This window comes from Onthophagus taurus, chromosome 5, assembly GCF_036711975.1.
Source record: "Onthophagus taurus isolate NC chromosome 5, IU_Otau_3.0, whole genome shotgun sequence".
Taxonomy (NCBI): domain Eukaryota; kingdom Metazoa; phylum Arthropoda; class Insecta; order Coleoptera; family Scarabaeidae; genus Onthophagus; species Onthophagus taurus.
Window position 1 is genome coordinate 9,960,039 of NC_091970.1, and position 19,944 is coordinate 9,979,982.

Here is a 19,944-nt window from a genome sequence, read left to right on the forward strand (position 1 = left end):
AGGATGGAACAAAGAAATTCGATGAAGGTTCAAAAAAGACATTAATTAATTCAATATAAACAATTTTTTATTTTATGTATTTCCGCTTTGAATACGTAGTTAAACATCTTAAACATAAGTTTTTAATTAAATGTATGGCAAAAAACCTTTTTCTTACTAAATCGTACTAAATTGAGCTTATTACTATTTCAATACGAGTAGTAAATGTGAATTGAAAGAATTGTATTAATAATAATAATAAAGATTCTTGATTAAGGGCAGTTTGTTTTCAACAAGGAACGAAAATAATCTCTATACACAGACATCTATTAATGAAATTAAAATCACAGAAAATCTTTTTGTTGTGAATGGAAAACTTTTAGAAATCTGTATATGTATTTGTATAATTATTTATAATAATTATTGTGATATTAATTAAAAAAAACAAATTAATTAAAATAGGACACAAACATAAAAATAAGGAAACACTTGTGCTATTATTTTTTTTGACACAAAAAGTCTTATCAAATTAACCTATCTAAATAACACACAAACGCCTTAGTACAAAAATTTGTTAACACGTTTGATTATTTTTTTTTTGTTCCACTAATAACATTTCATTTTTCACCATCATCATCACAACTGAGCTTTTCGATCGAAATATTACGTTATCATAATGCGGAGTATTCATTATAACTTGTAATCAATTTATATTGAACACCCTGTATATAAATGGTATTAACAATGATTTTTACGTATGATATTTTTTATTATAACCTAAATAATTTGATGGAATTAAACGATTTTTGCATTGAATCAGTCCCATCATTTTTTTAATCAGTCATTTTTTGAATTCACTGTTGTTGTTCTCTTTGGAAATTAATACAAAAAGAATTAATCTAAATGTTTATTAAGATTTTTTTTTTTACTTACGAATTTCCCGGGTAATAATTGTAAGGAGGTGGCCTATCATATTCTGTGGGCGCCCTCTGATATTGAGGGGGGCCCCCATTCGGGAAATCTTCCCAGTGTTGTCTAAAAACAAAAAAAAACGAACAATGCAAGCAATAACAATAACAAATCTATTTAAAGCGGATTAAAAATTAATAAACGTAAATGATTGATGAGGGATTATGTTTATAAAATAAATAGCAATAAAAATTAATAAGACTATAACAAAAGCGTAGGATAAATAATTTAAAAGGATTAAAATCGTGTCGATTTGTTGTATATATCAATGACTCTGCAAAAGAAAATGGAAAAATTCAAATCAAATCAAAATAAGCACGATTATGGGTCAAGACCAGAAATAACTTCATTTATGTTAAAGTTAAAAAAGAAATTACCGTGGTGTCATATCAGAATAACGCGTATCTTGCCCAGAACTGCTGGGATAATCTCGCCTAGCACCCGGATGGTCCCCCATATCCGCTGGATAATGCCCCGCGGTTCTATTATCATATTTCTTATTCTTTTTTTTCTTCTTGCTGGGTTTCCCATTACTTAAAACAAAAAAACCTAATTACTCCAACACTTTAATTGTTGTTTTAAATCCAGTTTTAGTCAAAAAAGAAATTTTAATAACCTAGAAAAATTTTTATTGCACAAAACATTACCAGGCATGCTTTTAATTCGAAATCATAAAATAAAAATAAATAAATAAATAAAATAAAAAGGGACATTGATTTATTATTACAAACACGCAGCCAAAAAAGCCAACTTACCTCGCCAAAGGAATAATTTCACGATCAGCATACGCATCATACAAATATTCGCTGCAAAACATACACAAAAAAATTAAGTAATTCATTTCTGAAATTTCCAAGGAAATTTTTCAGAATAACACGAAAAAATAATACGAAAAATATAACAATCCTATTTCACATACATTCGATTCACATTTAATAAGATTCTACATAAAGGCTACGTTTTTCTTTTTTTGAGAAAGAAGTTAAAAAAGAGATACTTACGATTCTCCCGGATAAGAATAAGGATCGTATTTCTTGTATAACGATGCCAATTTCACGGAAAGTATTATTAAAACGATGAATAAGAGTAATGACCAGAATAAAACGAACCAAAATCCGTTCTGTAACAAAAAAAATAGCTTAATTATATAATTTTAAATATAATCGAAAAACCCTTTTGTTTAAACAATTTGCAGAAAACGAGTCTTGAATGAAAATCGGTCAATTTGCGAAATGCAAAAAAAATCTAAATTTAAATAAATCATATCGACCTTATTTTGAGGAATTAAAAAATTATTTATGTCTTAATTTAAAGCTAAGAGACTCTATTTTTGGATAATGTTTAGAAATAATAGGGTTTATTATAAATAATTTCCGGAAAAACAATTTTATCGAAAAACCCGTTTTTCTGCAATTTCAGTAAAAGTACAAATTTAAAAAATTTGCATTGATCTTATTTTAAGGAGTTGGAACGTGATGTATATCTTAAATTAAAGCTAAAAGACTCTATTTTATTATAACGTCGAGGTATAATGATGTTTGTTATAAAAAATTTGCAGAAAACGAGTCTTTAATGAAAATTTGTCAATTTGCGAAATGTCAAAAAAATCGAAATTTAAATAAATCATAACGACCTTATTTTGAGAAATTAAAAAATTATTTATGTCTTAATTTAAAGCTAAGAGACTCTATTTTTGGATAATGTTTAAAAATAATAGGGTTTATTATAAATAATTTGCAAAAAAACAATTTTATCGAAAAACCCGTTTTTCTGCAATTTCAGTAAAAATACAAGTTTAAAAAATTCGTATTGATCTTATTTTAAGGAGTTGGAACGTGATGTATATCTTAAATTAAAGCTAAAAGACTCTATTTTATGATAATGCCGAGATATAATGGGGTTTGTTATAAACATTTTGCAGAAAACAAGTCTTGAATGAAAATCTGTTAATTTGAGAAATGCCAAAAAAAATCTAAATTTAAATAAATCATAACGAACTTATTTTGAGGAATTAAAAAATGACTTATATCTTAATTTAAGACTAAGAGACTCTATTTTTGGATAATGTTTAAAAATAATAGGGTTTATTATAAATAATTTCCAGAAAAACAATTTTATGGAAAAACCCGTTTTTTGCAAATTCAGTAAAAGTGTAAATTTAAAAAATTCGCATTGAGCTTATTTTAAGGAGTTGGAACGTGAGTTATATCTTAAATTAAAGCTAAAAGACTCTATTTTATTATAACGTCGAGGTATAATGAGGTTTGTTATAAAGAATTTGCAGAAAACGAGTCTAATGAAAATTTGTTAATTTGCGAAATGTCAAAAAAATCTAAATTTAAATAAATCATAACAACCTTATTTTGAGGAATTAAAAAATTATTTATGTCTTAATTTAAGGTTAAGAGACTCTATTTTTGGATAATGTTTAGAAATAATAGGGTTTATTATAAATAATTTGCAAAAAAACAATTTTATCGAAAAACCCGTTTTTCTGCAATTTCAGTAAAATTGCAAATTTAAAAAATTCGTATTGATCTTATTTTAAGGAGTTGGAACGTGATGAATATCTTAAATTAAAGCTAAAAGATACTATTTTATGATAACGCCGAGATATAATGGGGTTTGTTATAAACAATTTGCAGAAAACGAGTCTTGAACGAAAATCTGTTAATTTGCGAAATGCCAAAAAATATCAAAATTTAAATAAATCATAACGACCTTATTTTGAGGAATTAAAAAATGTTTTAAATATTAATTTAAAGCTAAGAGACTCTATTTTTGGATAATGTTTAGAAATAATAGGGTTTATTATAAATAATTTCCAGAAAAACAATTTTATGGAAAAACCCGTTTTTTTTGCAAATTCAGTAAAAGTGTAAATTTAAAAAATTCGCATTGACCTTATTTTAAGGAGTTGGAACGTGATTTATATCTTAAATTAAAGCTAAAAGATTCTATTTTTGGATAATGTTTAGAAATAATAGGGGTTATTATAAATAATTTCCACAAAAACAGTTTAATCGAAAAACCCGTTTTTCTGCAATTTCAATAAAAATACAAATTCAAAAAATTCGTATTGATCTTATTTTAAGGAGTTGGAACGTGATTTATATCTTAAATTAAAGCTAAAAGACTCTATTTTATTATAACGTCGAGGTATAATGAGGTTTGTTATAAAGAATTTGCAGAAAACGAGTCTTTAATGAAAATTTGTCAATTTGCGAAATGTCGAAAAAATCGAAATTTAAATAAATCATAACAACCTTATTTTGAGAAATTAAAAAATTATTTATGTCTTAATTTAAGACTAAGAGACTCTATTTTTGGATAATGTTTAGAAATAATAGGGTTTATTATAAATAATTTCCAGAAAAACCGGTTTTTCTGCAATTTCAGTAAGTGTAAATTTAAAAAATTCGCATTGAGCTTATTTTAAGGAGTTGGAACGTGATTTATATCTTAAATTAAAGCTAAAAGACTCTGTTTTATTATAACGTCGAGGTATAATGAGGTTTGTTATAAAGAATTTGCAGAAAACGAGTCTTTAATGAAAATCTGTCAATTTGCGAAATGTCAAAAAAAATCTAAATTTAAATAAATCATAACAACCTTATTTTGAGGAATTAAAAAATTATTTATGTCTTAATTTAAAGCTAAGAGACTCTATTTTTGGATAATGTTTAGAAATAATAGGGTTTATTATAAATAATTTCCAGAAAAACAATTTTATGGAAAAACCCGTTTTTTTGCAAATTCGGTAAAAGTGTAAATTTAAAAAATTTGCATTGAGCTTATTTTAAGGAGTTGGAACGTGATTTATATCTTAAATTAAAGCTAAAAGATTCTATTTTATGATAACGCCGAGATATAATGGGGTTTGTTATAAACAATTTGCAGAAAACGAGTCTTGAATGAAAATCTGTCAATTTGCGAAATGTCAAAAAAAAAATTTAAATTTAAATAAATCATAACGACCTTATTTTGACGAATTAAAAAATGATTTATATTTTAATTTAAAGCTAAAAGACTCTATTTTTGGATAATGTTTAGAAATAATAGGGGTTATTGTAAATAATTTCCACAAAAACAGTTTAATCGAAAAACCCGTTTTTCTGCACTTTCAATAAAAATACAAATTTAAAAAATTCGTATTGATCTTATTTTAAGGAGTTGGAACGTGATGTATATCTTAAATTAAAGCTAAAAGGTTCTATTTTATTATAACGTCGAGGTATAATGAGGTTTGTTATAAAGAATTTGCAGAAAACGAGTCTTGAATAAAAATTTGTCAATTTGCGAAATGTCAAAAAAATCTAAATATAAATAAATCATAACAACCTTATTTTGAGAAATTAAAAAATCATTTATGTCTTAATTTAAAGCTAAGAGACACTATTTTTGGATAATGTTTAAAAATAATACGGTTTATTATAAATAATTTCCAGAAAAACAATTTTATCGAAAAACCCGTTTTTCTGCAATTTCAATAAATGCACAAATTTAAATAATTCGCATTGATCTTATTTTAAGGAGTTGGAACGTGATGTATATCTTAAATTAAAGCTAAAAAACTCTATTTTATTATAACGTCGAGGTTTGTTATAAAGAATTTGCAGAAAACGAGTCTTGAATGAAAATCTGTTAATTTGCGAAATGCCAAAAAATATCAAAATTTAAATAAATCATAACGACCTTATTTTGAGGAATTAAAAAATTATTTATGTCTTAATTTAAAGCTAAGAGACTCTATTTTTGGATAATGTTTAGAAATAATAGGGTTTATTATAAATAATTTCCAGAAAAACAATTTTATGGAAAAACCCGTTTTTTTGCAAATTCAGTAAAAGTGTAAATTTAAAAAATTCGCATTGAGCTTATTTTAAGGAGTTGGAACGTGATTTATATCTTAAATTAAAGCTAAAAGATTCTATTTTATGATAAAGCCGAGATATAGTGGGGTTTGTTATAAATTATTTGCAGAAAACGAGTCTTGAATGAAAATCTGTCAATTTGCGAAATGCCAAAAAAAAAAATCAAAATTTAAATAAATAATAACGACCTTATTTTGAGGAATTAAAAAATGATTTATATCTTAATTTAAAGCTAAGAGACTCTATTTTTGGATAATGTTTAGAAATAATAGGGTTTATTATAAATAATTTCCTCAAAAACAGATTAATCGAAAAACCCGTTTTTCTGCAATTTCAGTAAAAATACAAATTTAAAAAATTCGCATTGATCTTATTTTAAGGAGTTGGAACGTGATTTATATCTTAAATTAAAGCTAAAAGACTCTATTTTATTATAACGTCGAGGTATAATGAGGTTTGTTATAAAGAATTTGCAGAAAACGAGTCTAATGAAAATTTGTCAATTTGCGAAATGTCAAAAAAATCTAAATTTAAATAAATCATAACGACCTTATTTTGAGGAATTAAAATATTATTTATGTCTTAATTTAAAGCTAAGAGACTCTATTTTTGGATAATGTTTAAAAATAATAGGGTTTATTATAAATAATTTCCAGAAAAACAATTTTATGGAAAAACCCGTTTTTTTGTAAATTCAGTAAAAGTGTAAATTTAAAAAATTCGCATTGAGCTTATTTTAAGGAGTTGGAACGTGATTTATATCTTAAATTAAAGCTAAAAGACTCTATTTTATTATATGGTAATTCTATAGAAACTATCATTTTTGCTGTTACCGGTAACAATTTCGACAAAAAATTACTTTCTACAAATATCGTATTGTTTCTAGAAAAGTATAGACCAGCTATATTGAGTTCTTAAAGAGTTAATGAAATCATACTTATTATTATTAAATTATAGTAAAAAATCATGTCAAAATATCATTCCTCTGGCATGTTATAACTGGAGACGTCTAACATTATGTACATATTAGACAAAAATCTATTAACATTCTTCATTTGTAATTTTACATTTTGATTAAGCAAACCTGAACTTTCAGTAAAACTAATATAAAAATATGTTTCACTTTAAAACTCCCCTCAAAAAGATGATAGAAACTATGTTACCACCTTTAGCGGTCATTCCTCTGGCTCGCAAGAAGTACGTAAATAATATGATGGTAGATGGCGATATGTCTTCGCACGCAACCAGATATGCTTTTCCTAACCTAGTTCTTGCAGAGTGTCAGTAAGCAAATGTTGTCGAACTAAAACAATACGTGTTCTTTTTAACATTTTGTTCCCAAATTGTTAATATCACACACAGATTGACCATTCCTCTGATAAGTGTATTTACTTTATTTATATTATTGTTGCATCCATTCCCTCATTTAAATACGAAATAATGAGTTTCCTTTCCGTGGACCAATTTGTAGGTTAGGATGCATCCAATTTCCTAAACTAAAAACTAATAAACGAAGAAGTCGTCATTCCTCTGGCACCATTCCTCTGGATTACTGAGATCCAGAGGACTGATAACAGGCACAGAGGAATGACCAGTTCTAGAGAGATGCGATAAATGTATTTCTATGCAAATATCATTCCGTGAATACAACCCTAGGGAACGCAGTTACTACTTCAAATGGATGGCAGAAAAATGCACGTATGTTGACAAGACATCACAAAAAGAAAAGCAGGTTAGAAAGACATCAAAGAAGAAAGTTGAATGCCAGGTTTCTGATATTATAGCTGATTTTAAACAAAGTATTATACCATTTCTGAAGCACAAAGGCAGATCCTTACATCAGTACAAATAACTCAAAGAACTTAAAGAGAATCTTCGAATTACCGAGGCGGTTATTCACATGGATTTTAGTGAAAACTACAACATGAAATATGCAGAAGAGATACAAGCATTCCACTTCGAAGGATCAAGAAAACACATATCTCTACATACTGTTATGTTGGTATAGCAACAAGGCTTTTGCACTTTATCAGAATCGCTTCTACATAATGTCCCGGCCATTTGGGCGCATTTAGACCCAATAATAAAGTGCATAACAAACTCTTACCCAACAGTTGATACGCTTCACTTTATTAATGACTCACCGTCGACTCAATACCGTAATAAAACCATGTTTTATTTCCTAGCAATCGAGTTGCCAAAATTGCACCCAAAAGTAAAAAATTTTACTTGGAACTATTTAGAAGCTGGTCACGGAAAGGGGGCACCTGACGGGATAGGAGGAGTTACTAAAAGGACGTTAGATAGATTGGTTGGTCAAGGAGCAGATATGGTCAAAATAAAAGCTATGTTGAATAACCTGTGCCAAAACATTCAGAACATAACTTACTATCAGATTGATGCAGACAAAATTGATGAAATGTCCCAAAAACTTAAGAATGTTTTGCTACAAACCTTTAGAGGAACAATGAAAGTACACCAAATAAAAAAAGAAGATTATGAAAGTAGCATCAGATTAAACTTTTATGAACTTAGCACTTTCATAAACGGCAATAAAAAATACTTCATTGGTTCCCTTGAATTCAACAAAATTGGGCTTAATGATGAACTATCTTCTAGTGACACGTCTAGTGATGATGAGGACACTCCTTTAAGCAGATATATCAGCGGTTCCATAAAAGTTCAAAACAAGCTACAGTTTGAAGACGTTTATTCTGACGAAGATCAAGAAGCTGCTTGTTCAAGTGTAAAACGTTAACGTTTTTTCGTTATTGCATTGAATATTCTTTTGTTTTAAGCAAGTTTGTATTTTAGTTTTCCCTATTCACTGTTTTGGTTTTAACATGCATATTATGCCTAATATTGTATTATTTTGCCGTATCAAATTAAAAAATCATTCTTCTGCTTATCTCGTCATTCCTCTGCATATCGTTTTTACATAAACAAGTCAATTCTGGCTAGAAAATAATTGAACTGTTTGATCTTGAACGTTGCAAGGTTCATTTTGAACAAAAGTTCGTGTTTGTGGTGTATTAAAAAACAAAATTTGGAACAAAAAAACTATTTTCAAATTACCATGTGAAAAATGATAGTTTCTGCATAATCACCCTATAACGTCGAGGTATAATGATGTTTGTTATAAAGAATTTGCAGAAAACGAGTCTTTAATGAAAATTTGTCAATTTGCGAAATGCCAAAAAAATCTAAATTTAAATAAATCATAACAACCTTATTTTGAGAAATTAAAAAATTATTTATGTCTTAATTTAAAGCTAAGAGACACTATTTTTGGATAATGTTTAAAAATAATAGGGTTTATTATAAATAATTTATTTTGTGGAAATAAACAAAACGAAAAAGTTCATCTCTATTGCATGGAAAGCTTAATATCCAACAAAGTCAGTCTTCAAACTTTAGTTGTTCACGAAAAGGCAACGTCTTTATCCAAAGATATAAAAACTCGTTTACTAGATGACTCTTTCTAGGTGCAAGTACAACAAATTCGTGACTTTCTGGATCCTATTGTTTCAAAAGGTATTTAATCGCAAGGAATTATTTACACTTTGATGTAATGGCAGATTTGGAGAATTATAAATCAAATGGTGGATTGTGGACAAAAAGATTCTTGTGGACCAGTGTAGTAAACATGAATGCAGGTGGTTGCATGGTGGAATTCAGTTCCATGTGTAGCAGCTCCAATCTGAGTGAGGTTGCTGTTAGGATCTTATCAGCCTCAGTGTCTTCAGCACATTTTCGTAGATACATAGCAAGAAAAAGAATAGGCTGGAAAAATTACTTTTATTCGTTCTGGTATGTTTCAACTGCCAGCCTTTGTCACTATCTACTTGGTCTTTGTAAGAACACCTTTTCCGCCTCAGTTTTCTACTTTGTAAAGCTTACGTCTTTTACTACCTTTTCCAGGACAATGTTAAAAAGCAGACATGACAGCCCATGTCGCTATCCCTTCGTGGCTTTCAAAGTTCTTAGATAGATCTCCTAATATTCTGACTTTACAAGAAACTTTCGTCAGAATTAAACCTATCATTGCTACCAGATGACCTTAGTATGGTCGGATGTGCAGCCGAAGTCCACGAAAATATGATGTTTTTCTGCATTATACTCCGTACACTTCTCCAGTATTTGTCGTAATGCAAAGATATGGTTGATGATAAAATAAAAATAGTTAATGCATGTATGTCGGGAAAGTGTAGGAATGAATTAATAAAAGAATTTGAGGTTCAGCAGAAGGAAATAAACTTTTAGATGAATCATCAGAATTTCCAATTTTGGAAGATTGCTTAACAAAATGAATAGAGCAGTGTAACTCACAAAATATATCTATAAATGGAAACAATTTAAAAGAAAAGGCATTAAATTTTGCAAAAACACTCATCATCACCTGGCTGATGATGAGTTTTGTGAAATGATCATTAAATATGAATCTGTTTAATTTCATAGTCTGGCCAGAATTCATTTTTTGGACTTTTTTTACACTTAGCAGTGATCCGCAGATCTTTGACATATTCAAAGCGAACATTAAATTTCTGTCCAAACTTTTATACCATAAAATTGAACATTAAATTGTATCTTATAAGAGTCGTAGATAACTTAAAATCGTATATGTAGACCATTAACAACAGAACGGCGTTAGAGGATGTGTTTTGGCAAATTACTAATAACAAATTACTGTAGTGCATTACCAACATCTGGTGTTTTTATGAAAATTTAGACTGCTGGCGTTAAAGATCCCTCTTTCTTCAGAATTCTAAGTGAACAATTAGTTCAGGACAAAGACCTCTTTCATATATTTTCATGATTCTGTGTGGGTCATCTCAAACCATCTGTTTTAAGTAATTCTATGTTGTCTATCCATTTTTTTGGGAGTTCGTCCATACTGCGCTTTGCTATTCTTGACATCTAGCGTTGTCTAGCCCAATGTTCCGCGGCATACTGGTAAAATGTCAAGTTTTATCAGAAAGTTATGGTGTTAATACACTTATACATAATAAATGAGAGTCAATGTAGAAAAAAACCTAAGCTCATTAATCGAAAATATGATGAGAGCTATGTAAGTTATGGCTTTATATATTGCGGAGACAAATCATGCCATCAATGTCTTGTTTGTGGAAAAACTTCGGTAGCTCAAAAAGACAAAGCATCTCACGAGTTTGTCTTTCAAAACATCAGACATAGCGCAAAAAGCAAGCTAATATGCCAGTTAAATCTAAGAAGTCTCATTCTCTCGCTGAAACTTTAATTTTACCTATTTGCAAAGAAGTTGCCAAGGTTATGATTAGCCAAGTAAGGAAATCGAAAAAATACCTGCATCAGCAGATACGATCTTACATCGCATTAATGACATTTTGCGACATTAAATCAACGTCAAGTGAAAAATTAAGGCTTAGTGGAGTTTTTGCGCATCACATCTCAAATGTGAGGAACACTGACGAATATGAAATAAAAGAGGACTTTTTATTTTGTCTGCCACTACCCAGTTCTACTACTGGAGAAGAAATATTCCAAGTAACAGACCAATACTTACAATGAGTATAATTTGGAATGGCACAACTGCATAAGCATTTATGCAGAAGTTGTCAAAATTGTCAAGTACATAAAATCGCGACCTCTGAAGTCTCATCTGTTTAATGCAATGTGTCAGAAAATGGATTTCTCGCGAAAAGTACTTTTTAGGATTTACGAATTAAAAATTGAAACTCAGACATTTTTAGAGACACAAGGATCAGATTTTGCTTCTCTGTTTAAAACCAATGGCAGTAATGAAATGTTTCTAAACGTCATGGTTGCCAATTCAGAAAAAAAGGTGTAGGCTTTGATAGTAAAACACTTGGAGTTATTAGCAGAAAAAATTAAGTCATTTTTCTAAGTGTGACCCTTGAACACTTTTTTCTTTGGTGTACCTCTACAATTTCTTGATTTAGTAGGTGTTCCTTGAACACAAAAAGGTTGCTGAAGAGTGGTTTAGCCCACACTTTGCCACTTTAATTAATGCTTAATGCTTTTTGCATGACCTTTAACAGATTTGCACTTTTTTCGTCATAGCCATGATTTTTAGTCCACTGGTGGATTTATTAAGGCATCTCATTATTTTAAATCCTAGAATATACAATAACTTTTTGTCCATCATAGCAGACTATCCTATATATAACAAATTCAACCACCAATTTAGTTTCAATTCGCGATACCGAGTTTGTAAGCACTATTAAAAAATGTATTAGCAGTGAATGGGTTAAAAGCGCCATCTTTTGATACATTTTAAAACCTTTACATTACAAAGCACCATCTTGTGAGAAATATTAAAATCAATTTGATTTTAATTCTTTTTTTTTGTACTTTTCTATATAATTATGATTAAAAAATAATAAAAATTTACCATTGGAAGTATAATTTGATCACATGTCGACACTAAAGTCGCATTTATCACGTTGCTAAGTGGCCCACATTGACCTATTTCCGATTTCAGGTTATAAACGACGCGATCTACATATCCATCCACTTGGTTCTTAATTGCAATCGTAAAATTGGTCGCAATCTAAAAAAATTAAACGTTAATACTCCCCAAAACAATAATAAATCAAACTAACATCTTTTAATAAATGAGTTCCGTTTTCGCGCAAAACCTTTTCAGCTTCTTTAACTTCACCAATTAAACCATTTATGGCGTCGCTAAAAGTAAGGTGTCCGAATTTAAGGTTAATTTCCATATTTTTAGCGATATCGATTAATTTTTCGGCATTTTCAGTCATTGGATCAACCAATTTTACTTGATAAGTCTCTAAATGCATTTTACTATTTTTTAATTGATTCTGTATACTGTCTTGTATTCGATGCCTTTCAACAGCTTGAATAGCAGCATCTAATTGTTCGATTAAAAATTTTAAATCCACCGTCGTTAAATTATGATCAAGCTAAAAATATTTTTTTTAATCAAATTTAATCAAATTAAATCAAATTATTTTATTACCTCATCAACGAATTTCCCAAAATTAATATCTCCAACTTTAGAGGCTGCCAAATTTTCCAAATTTTGTTTACCAGCTTCTGATAAGATCTTAATCTCAACGTTAACGTCGATATCGTTTTGTAATTTGTCCAAAACTTCGTTAATGTTGTAATCATTAAAATTTTGGGTGATTTTGTCCAAATCAAAGTGCGAGTCTAACCGGAAAACGTTATAAACGGTCTCGTTTTGATGGCAATTACTCAAAACGTGTTTTATCGATAATTTATCGTAATCCATGTATTCGTCGATCATATCGATAACTTTGCTTTCGTTGTAATTTCTTAAAGAGTCGCACGCTAATCTTTGGCCGAAAACGCCAAAAACGAAGCAAACGATCGTAACAACGGCCAAAACGATCGTTGTTAAAAACATAATAGCAACTCCGCACATTAAACAGCGACTCCCAACGCTTTTATTACAACAATCGTCGTTGTAATGATCCGGTTTTTTCCCGCAAATTCCGCAAACTAATCCGAAAGCAACTAAAAGTGCGACAACTAAAAGAACACAACTTATTCCAATTCCGACATAATAACCATATGGGAGATAATCTCGAATGTATTTATCAGCTTGGGTTAATGGACCATTCGTATTTTTATGGATTGAATCTGAAATTTCGTTTAACATGGAAGTCATATTTGATACGCTATTTGTTATTTGAGCCCCCGCTTGAGTTACGGTGTTTTTTACGTCTTGTAAGCTTTTATCAACTTTTTTACTTATCTCTTTTTCTATTTGTTCTAAATGCGATTTTCCATCCTCAATACTTTCGACGATATTTCCTTGCAAGATGCTGTTTAAATCTTGCATCCCTTCCGTTACGTCTGGTAACTACAAATAAAAATTATAATTTAAATTTATTCTTTTAAAGCAACTTTTTTAATTTAATCCTCGAAAATTTTTTACCTTAGGAAAATATCTATCTAAGTACTGCATGTAAATAAATTAGATTTTTAATAATTCGAGTTGATTTAGGATTAATTTATACTTACACTATTAAAATCGACGTCCATTTCTAATTTGTTAATGTTTTCTGATAAATTGGAGCATTCGTTACTTTGATAACATTGGGTTAAAGCGTGGATTAAGTCCCGTTTAACTTTTCGTAACGCTAAAATTTTATTTATTAATTATTTAAATTAATTTGTATTAAATTTTTTACCGTCGCTTAATTGTGACGCATGATTTCTTAAGAAAAACGTGATCGTTTTCATTTCAGTTAAATTACTTTGGATGTCCTTTAAACCCTCAACAATCGAAGAAACTTGAGTCATCGCGACGGCATTTGAATATTTCGCAAGTTGGTCATAAACGATTGAACTACTTTCTAAAAATTACATCAAATTAAAAGTATAAAAAAACGAATTTTAAAAAATTACTTACTATCTAAAATTTCAAATAAATCATCTTTAAACTCTCCATAATTCTTATTTAACAAAATTTGCACTTCTTTTCCCGTCGTATTTAAATAAGTATCAACATCTTGTAATCCAGTTCTTACATTTGTAACTAAATCATTTCCACCATCTCGCATATGTTGGGTTGTTACGAACGAACAAACCACTCCAAATCTTAAAATAAATGTTTTGTGAGTATTTGAAAATTATGTTAGAGATCTCAGGTTATTATAATTAAAAACTTCTCATTTTGTGGATGAATACTTTTTTAACTTTATAAAGGGAATGAAACATTTTTTAGTAAAGTGCTAACTCAAATATTAAAACCAATGAAATGAACTATTTTATTAGACATATCAGACCGCAGTGTAAGAAGAATCCTGCATTTTGATTAGAAATTTCAACTAAATGTTGTTTTGGATCCGGACGAAGTTGATGTTGCACATCGTTTGAAAACTAACAAAAATACTACGCCCCTTATTATAGCCCAATTTACTAGAAGATCATCTAGGGATGCGTTACTTGCTAAAAAGAAACTAGTCGTGACTAATGCTTTCTATCCAGGCCTGAAAATTGGTGAGTCTATTTTTCTAAATGAACATCTTACACCTCTAAACAACAAGCTGCTAATGCTGGCCAAGAAAACAGCGCGTGTCAATGGCTTCAAGTTTGTATGGTTCAGGAATAAAGTTATGGTCAGGAAGGATGAAAATTCTCCAGCGCTTTCAATTGATACTGAACAGGACCTCTTGAAAAAGGTCGGTCAGTCTTCAATTTGATTGTTGATGTTTCTGTTAGATTTTCTTTGTAATAGGTTTTTTAGGTTTTAATGGATATATGAGAATGTGAATTGTGACACGTTTGATAGTTTTGTAGGCCGAATAAGCAATTTTCGCATTTTGTCTTTAAATATTAGAAGTTTGAACGCACACCTCAATGATTTGGAGTTTTTGTAGGTTCCATTAAATTTCAATTAGATGTAATTGTTCTGACTAAGACTTGGCAGCTGGCGCATGTGAGTGAGATAAGCTTTAATAATTATAAGACATATTATAACAATAGTAATTTCAATAAAAATGATGGCGTGCTTATTCTCGTGAACGAATTTATTGATCACGAGTCCCACTGCGTTGATGTTAGTGGACTCAAGTTTCTGCGTATTGACTTTAACTTGGGGTTGAGTCGGTTTGGTGTCACGAGAATTTATAAATCACCTTCATTTAACCCTAATACCTTTATTGACAACTTAAATTTATACATTAAATCCTTCTGCACTAGAGATAGATACCTGCTCTCTATTTGGATGTAACGGCCGCTGCTGGCTTTGAGCCTTATATCCGTGATTATACTAAAATTTTTAATAATAGTAAAAGTTGTTTGGATCACATCTTTGTTAAAACTTCTCTCCCGCGGGAAAATTTGCTATCAATAATATCGCATTCAAAAATTACTGACAACTGTCCTGTGTTTTTACAGCTGAATTTCCCTGATAGTTGTGATAGTAATCAGAATATTGAAACTAATAGGTACAGGAACATAATTAATTATAACAAGTTTATTAGCACTATGGGTTCACAAGATTTCGCAAATCTTCCTTTGAATATTGATGATGCAATTAAATTTATATGTGACAAAATAACTAATCACAGGGACGGTGCTTCTTTCAGAAAGAGAATTCCTGCCAAAAACAGGAAGCGTAGGCCTTGGATTACGGACGGAGTGATAAGATCTATAAATGTTAGGGATACCTTGTATAAACAGTACAGATTGGATGATAGAAACAACCAGATTAAAACAGCATATAAGCAATATAATACTATGTTAAAAAAAATCATTAACAGTTTGAAGTATGATTATTATTCTCGAAAAATTTGTAAACTGAAAAATGATACCAGACGGCTATGGAATTGTGGCAAGGAATTAACTGGTAAAAATAAATTACGATACTAAGATAAACTGACCGGCAAAAAAAACCGGCCACTAAAATTTTGCCACAATTTCAAAGCTGGGTTTCTCGCGAACCACTCATTCGATTTTGATGATTCCTTTTTTGATCGAAAGGTTGATTCTTCTGTAATAATCCTGCGATAGAAATTTTTATTCGGATATTAATTTGAGCATATACAGGGTGCAAGAATGAGAAAAGCATTTTTTCTCGAAATTTGTAATACCCTGTGGAGTGCAGATGCTACAGCAGAGGGTGTTAACTGGAATCAAACGGTAACCCAATCTTTTCTGAACATTTTGTTTTTTTTATTCACTCTATTATCTCTGTTACTAACGAAGATGCAGTGTTTTAAAGCGAACGCCTGTGAAAACAAGACAAACAAGCATACAAAATCTAAGGTGACGCGCTAAGTAGCGTATGTCAGTTGTTTCGAATAGTAAATTGACAGTTGTCAAAGATGCCGTTGTCAATAACTGATGTTGCGCGTATTATTAGTTTAATTGAAGATGGCAAAAGTCAGCGGTACGTTGCCCATACGTTGGGTATACGCCGAACAACAGTTCAGGATGCCTGGAACCGATATGTGGAAACAGGAAATTTTACTAGGCGGCAAGGTTCCGGTAGAAGACGAGTGAAAACAGCAGTTAATGATCGATTTATTGTGCTAAACACTCTGAGGAATCGTAGAACGACTGCTATAGAAACTCGGCATCGTCTTCAAATGGTGCGTGGGATTGACGTAAGTGAAAGAACCATTTGTCGAAGACTTGCTGAAAGTGATCTAACTGCAAGAAGACCTGCCAAAAGACAGCGGCGAGCACGTCTTCAATTTGGGCGCCTACATACGAATTGGGAAATGGAACAATGGGGTAAAGTGCTCTTCACTGACGAGTCCCGATTATGTCTCCGGTCTCCTGATGGTCGAGAACGAGTGTGGAGACGTCGTAATGAAAGGTTTGCGACCTGCACAATTTCGGAAAGAGTACCTTTCCATAGAGGTTCGGTCATGGTATGGGCGGGTATTTCGATAGAAGCGCATACAGCGCTCATCTTTGTTGAAAATGGCACGCTAAATGCCCACCGTTATATCCAAGATATTCTGCAAGAAGCTGTCGTGCCCTATTCCCATTTTATTGGTGACGGATTCATACTAATGCATGACAATGCGCGACCGCACGTAGCACGTGTGGTTAGCGAATATCTTGATGAGGTGGGTATTGAACGGATGGAGTGGCCAGCGTACAGCCCGGACCTTAACCCTATCGAACATCTTTGGGATCAACTTCAGAGACGCATTCGTCGTCGTCCTGTTCTACCGGACAACCTTCAGGAGTTACGAATTGCTCTTGAAGAAGAGTTTACCGCAATTCCTCAGGAATCAATTACAAACCTAATCAGTTCGATGCCGCGTCGACTACATGACGTTATTTTGGCTCGTGGGGGGCACACACGTTATTAATTTTCGTGTTATTATTAATTATTACATTAAATTAAATTTGTTTTCTTGTTTATGTGTCCTTGTTTTTACTGCATATTAGAACTGAGAACAGATGTTTACAATAATGAAGGACGTACGCAATTCTGTAATTCTAAGAAAATGTAAGTGCTTCTGAAAAACTGTTTCGGGTGCCCAGTTTTAGTTTTCAAGGTCAGTGATTTAAGACGCCACTTTTAACAATGATTAAAATTCTGTATAGGCTTCTTTGGAAATTCCCGGCCACACCATCACAGAACCATCATCGAAACTTTCGAGTTTCATAATTGTATAGTCCACAAATCTTTCATTTCAACGTCTTCATATTCGCTCCTGACTATCGGGTGATAGTAGACAAAACCATTATTCATCCGTAAAAAGGACCTCCATTGCACTACTCATTCCTCTATTGCTCGATCTCCCAATTCATATGTAAGCGCGCAGATTGAAGACGCGCACGTCGATATCTAAGAAGCAGCCTCGGCCCTTTGGCAGCCTTCTTGCAGCCAGACCAGTTCTAGCAAGTTTTCAGCGAATGGTTCTCTCACTGACATCAACAACACGCACCATTTGAAGACGATGCTGAGCTTATGCAGTTGTCGTTCTACGATTGCTTAGAACAATAAAACGGTCATCAGCTACTATTGTCACTCATATTGTTTTCACAGGCGATCGCTTTAAAATGCTGCATCTTCGTTAGTAACAGAGATAATAGAGTAAATAAAAAAAGAAAATGCTCAAAAAAGATTGGGCTACTGTTTGATTCCAGGTAATGCCCTCTGCTGTAGCAGCTGCACCCCACAGGGTGTTACAAATTTCAAGAATAAAAGTTTTTCTCATTTTTCTCATCCCGTATATGCTCAAATTAAAATCTGAACGAAAATTTCTTTCTTTGAAGTTGTGGCAAATTTATAGTGGCCGGTTTTTTTTTGTCGGTCAGTTTATATGACGAATTGGGTATTGCGAGTGAGTTTAATACGTACTTTAGAGACGTTGCGGAAAAATTGTTGAAAAATTTGTATGTATCTGATGATCAGGATCTCAAACGTATTCAACGTTGTGGGAATTCATTTTTTATAACGCCTACTAATCAGTATGAAATTATGGATATTGTTCAAAAATCAAAGATTAGCAACTCGGCCGGGTGCGATAATATTTCGATGATTCTTATTAAGAAGGTTATTCATTTGATTGCATCTTCATTATCCAATTTATTTAATAGATGTTTTGTGTTAGGTTATTTTCCAGAAGCTTTTAAATAGGCTGTGGTCGTGGTGATCCTCAATGTGTAAGTAATTATAGACCTATTTCTTTAGTAAATAATTTCGCTAAAATTTTTGAAAAATTATTAAAAGTACATTTGACAAATTTCTTTAATGAAAATAGTATTCTTTCTAAGAATCAATATGGCTTCACTGAGGGTAAATCAACAAGTGATGCCATTGCGGAACTTACAACAAAAGTTAAAAATAGTTTTGAGAAATCAAGGCCTTGACTAGCTGTTTTTTTGGATCTAGCTAAAGCTTTTGACACGGTTGACCACAGTTTTTTGTTGCGTAAGCTCGATATTTATGGGGTGAGAGGTACACCTATGAAATTAATGTGGGACTATCTGCACGAGAGATCTCAATATGTGAGGATTGGTCAAAGTCTCAGCTGTTCGGTATCGATGAATGATGTTTTTACATAGGACTAAACATAGGTCCGAAAATGGACCATTTTCGAGATATTCAAAGATTTAGTTTCATAAGTTGATATTGTTAACATCATGAATTTAAATTTGTTTTTATAATAATTAAGTCGTTACTATGATTACGATAAGTTGTCTAATCAAAAAAAAATAATAATACTTCACGAAATTATTATTTTACTATTTAATTTAATAAAACTATTAAGTATGGCTGCTATTAATTACTCCAAGGAAGAGATGGCGGATATGAACAGACGATTGCCTAATAGTCACACCTTTAGCAGACTATTTCTCAGATTAAAAGAAACGGGAAGCGTAACCCACAGCCATTCCACGGAGAGACATTACACAAGGCCGGTGGAATTAGAAGAAGCAGTTTTGAGAAGAGTCGATGAAAATGCCTCAACCAGCATTAGAAGAATTTCTGCACAAGAAAACATTAACAAAACAACCGTTCACCGCATTTTAAGGGAGCAGTTGCTTTATCCTTATCATTACAACACCGTTCAAGCTCTAACAGAAAATGATGGCGAAAAAAGAGAGATTTTCTGTAGGTGGGCGATACAGGAAGAGGTAGTAAACGTCGACTTTC

The 19,944-nt window shown here is 31.2% G+C and overlaps 1 protein-coding gene across 5 annotated transcripts in view; it reads right to left on the reverse strand.

The window, feature by feature from the left end:
• Positions 1–45: 45 nt before the first annotated feature.
• LOC111419220 (prominin-like protein) overlaps positions 46–19,944 on the reverse strand; it is a 79,098-nt gene continuing 59,199 nt past the window's right edge. For 2 of the 5 annotated variants that reach the window (XM_071196103.1, XM_071196102.1), the window contains 12 exons: positions 14,227–14,414; positions 14,006–14,170; positions 13,836–13,954; positions 13,750–13,773; positions 12,805–13,674; positions 12,425–12,748; positions 12,214–12,372; positions 1,950–2,068; positions 1,704–1,754; positions 1,326–1,481; positions 913–1,014; positions 46–849 (listed from right to left, as the gene is read on the reverse strand). In XM_071196103.1, the coding sequence (XP_071052204.1) occupies positions 834–849; positions 913–1,014; positions 1,326–1,481; positions 1,704–1,754; positions 1,950–2,068; positions 12,214–12,372; positions 12,425–12,748; positions 12,805–13,674; positions 13,750–13,773; positions 13,836–13,954; positions 14,006–14,170; positions 14,227–14,414 (2,293 nt within the window). In that variant the 3' untranslated portion in view covers positions 46–833. Of the gene's footprint in view, positions 850–912; positions 1,015–1,083; positions 1,223–1,325; positions 1,482–1,703; positions 1,755–1,949; positions 2,069–12,213; positions 12,373–12,424; positions 12,749–12,804; positions 13,675–13,749; positions 13,774–13,835; positions 13,955–14,005; positions 14,171–14,226; positions 14,415–19,944 lie in introns of those variants that run through there. The other 3 variants (XM_071196104.1, XM_071196105.1, XM_071196106.1) reach the window with 3 other exon arrangements.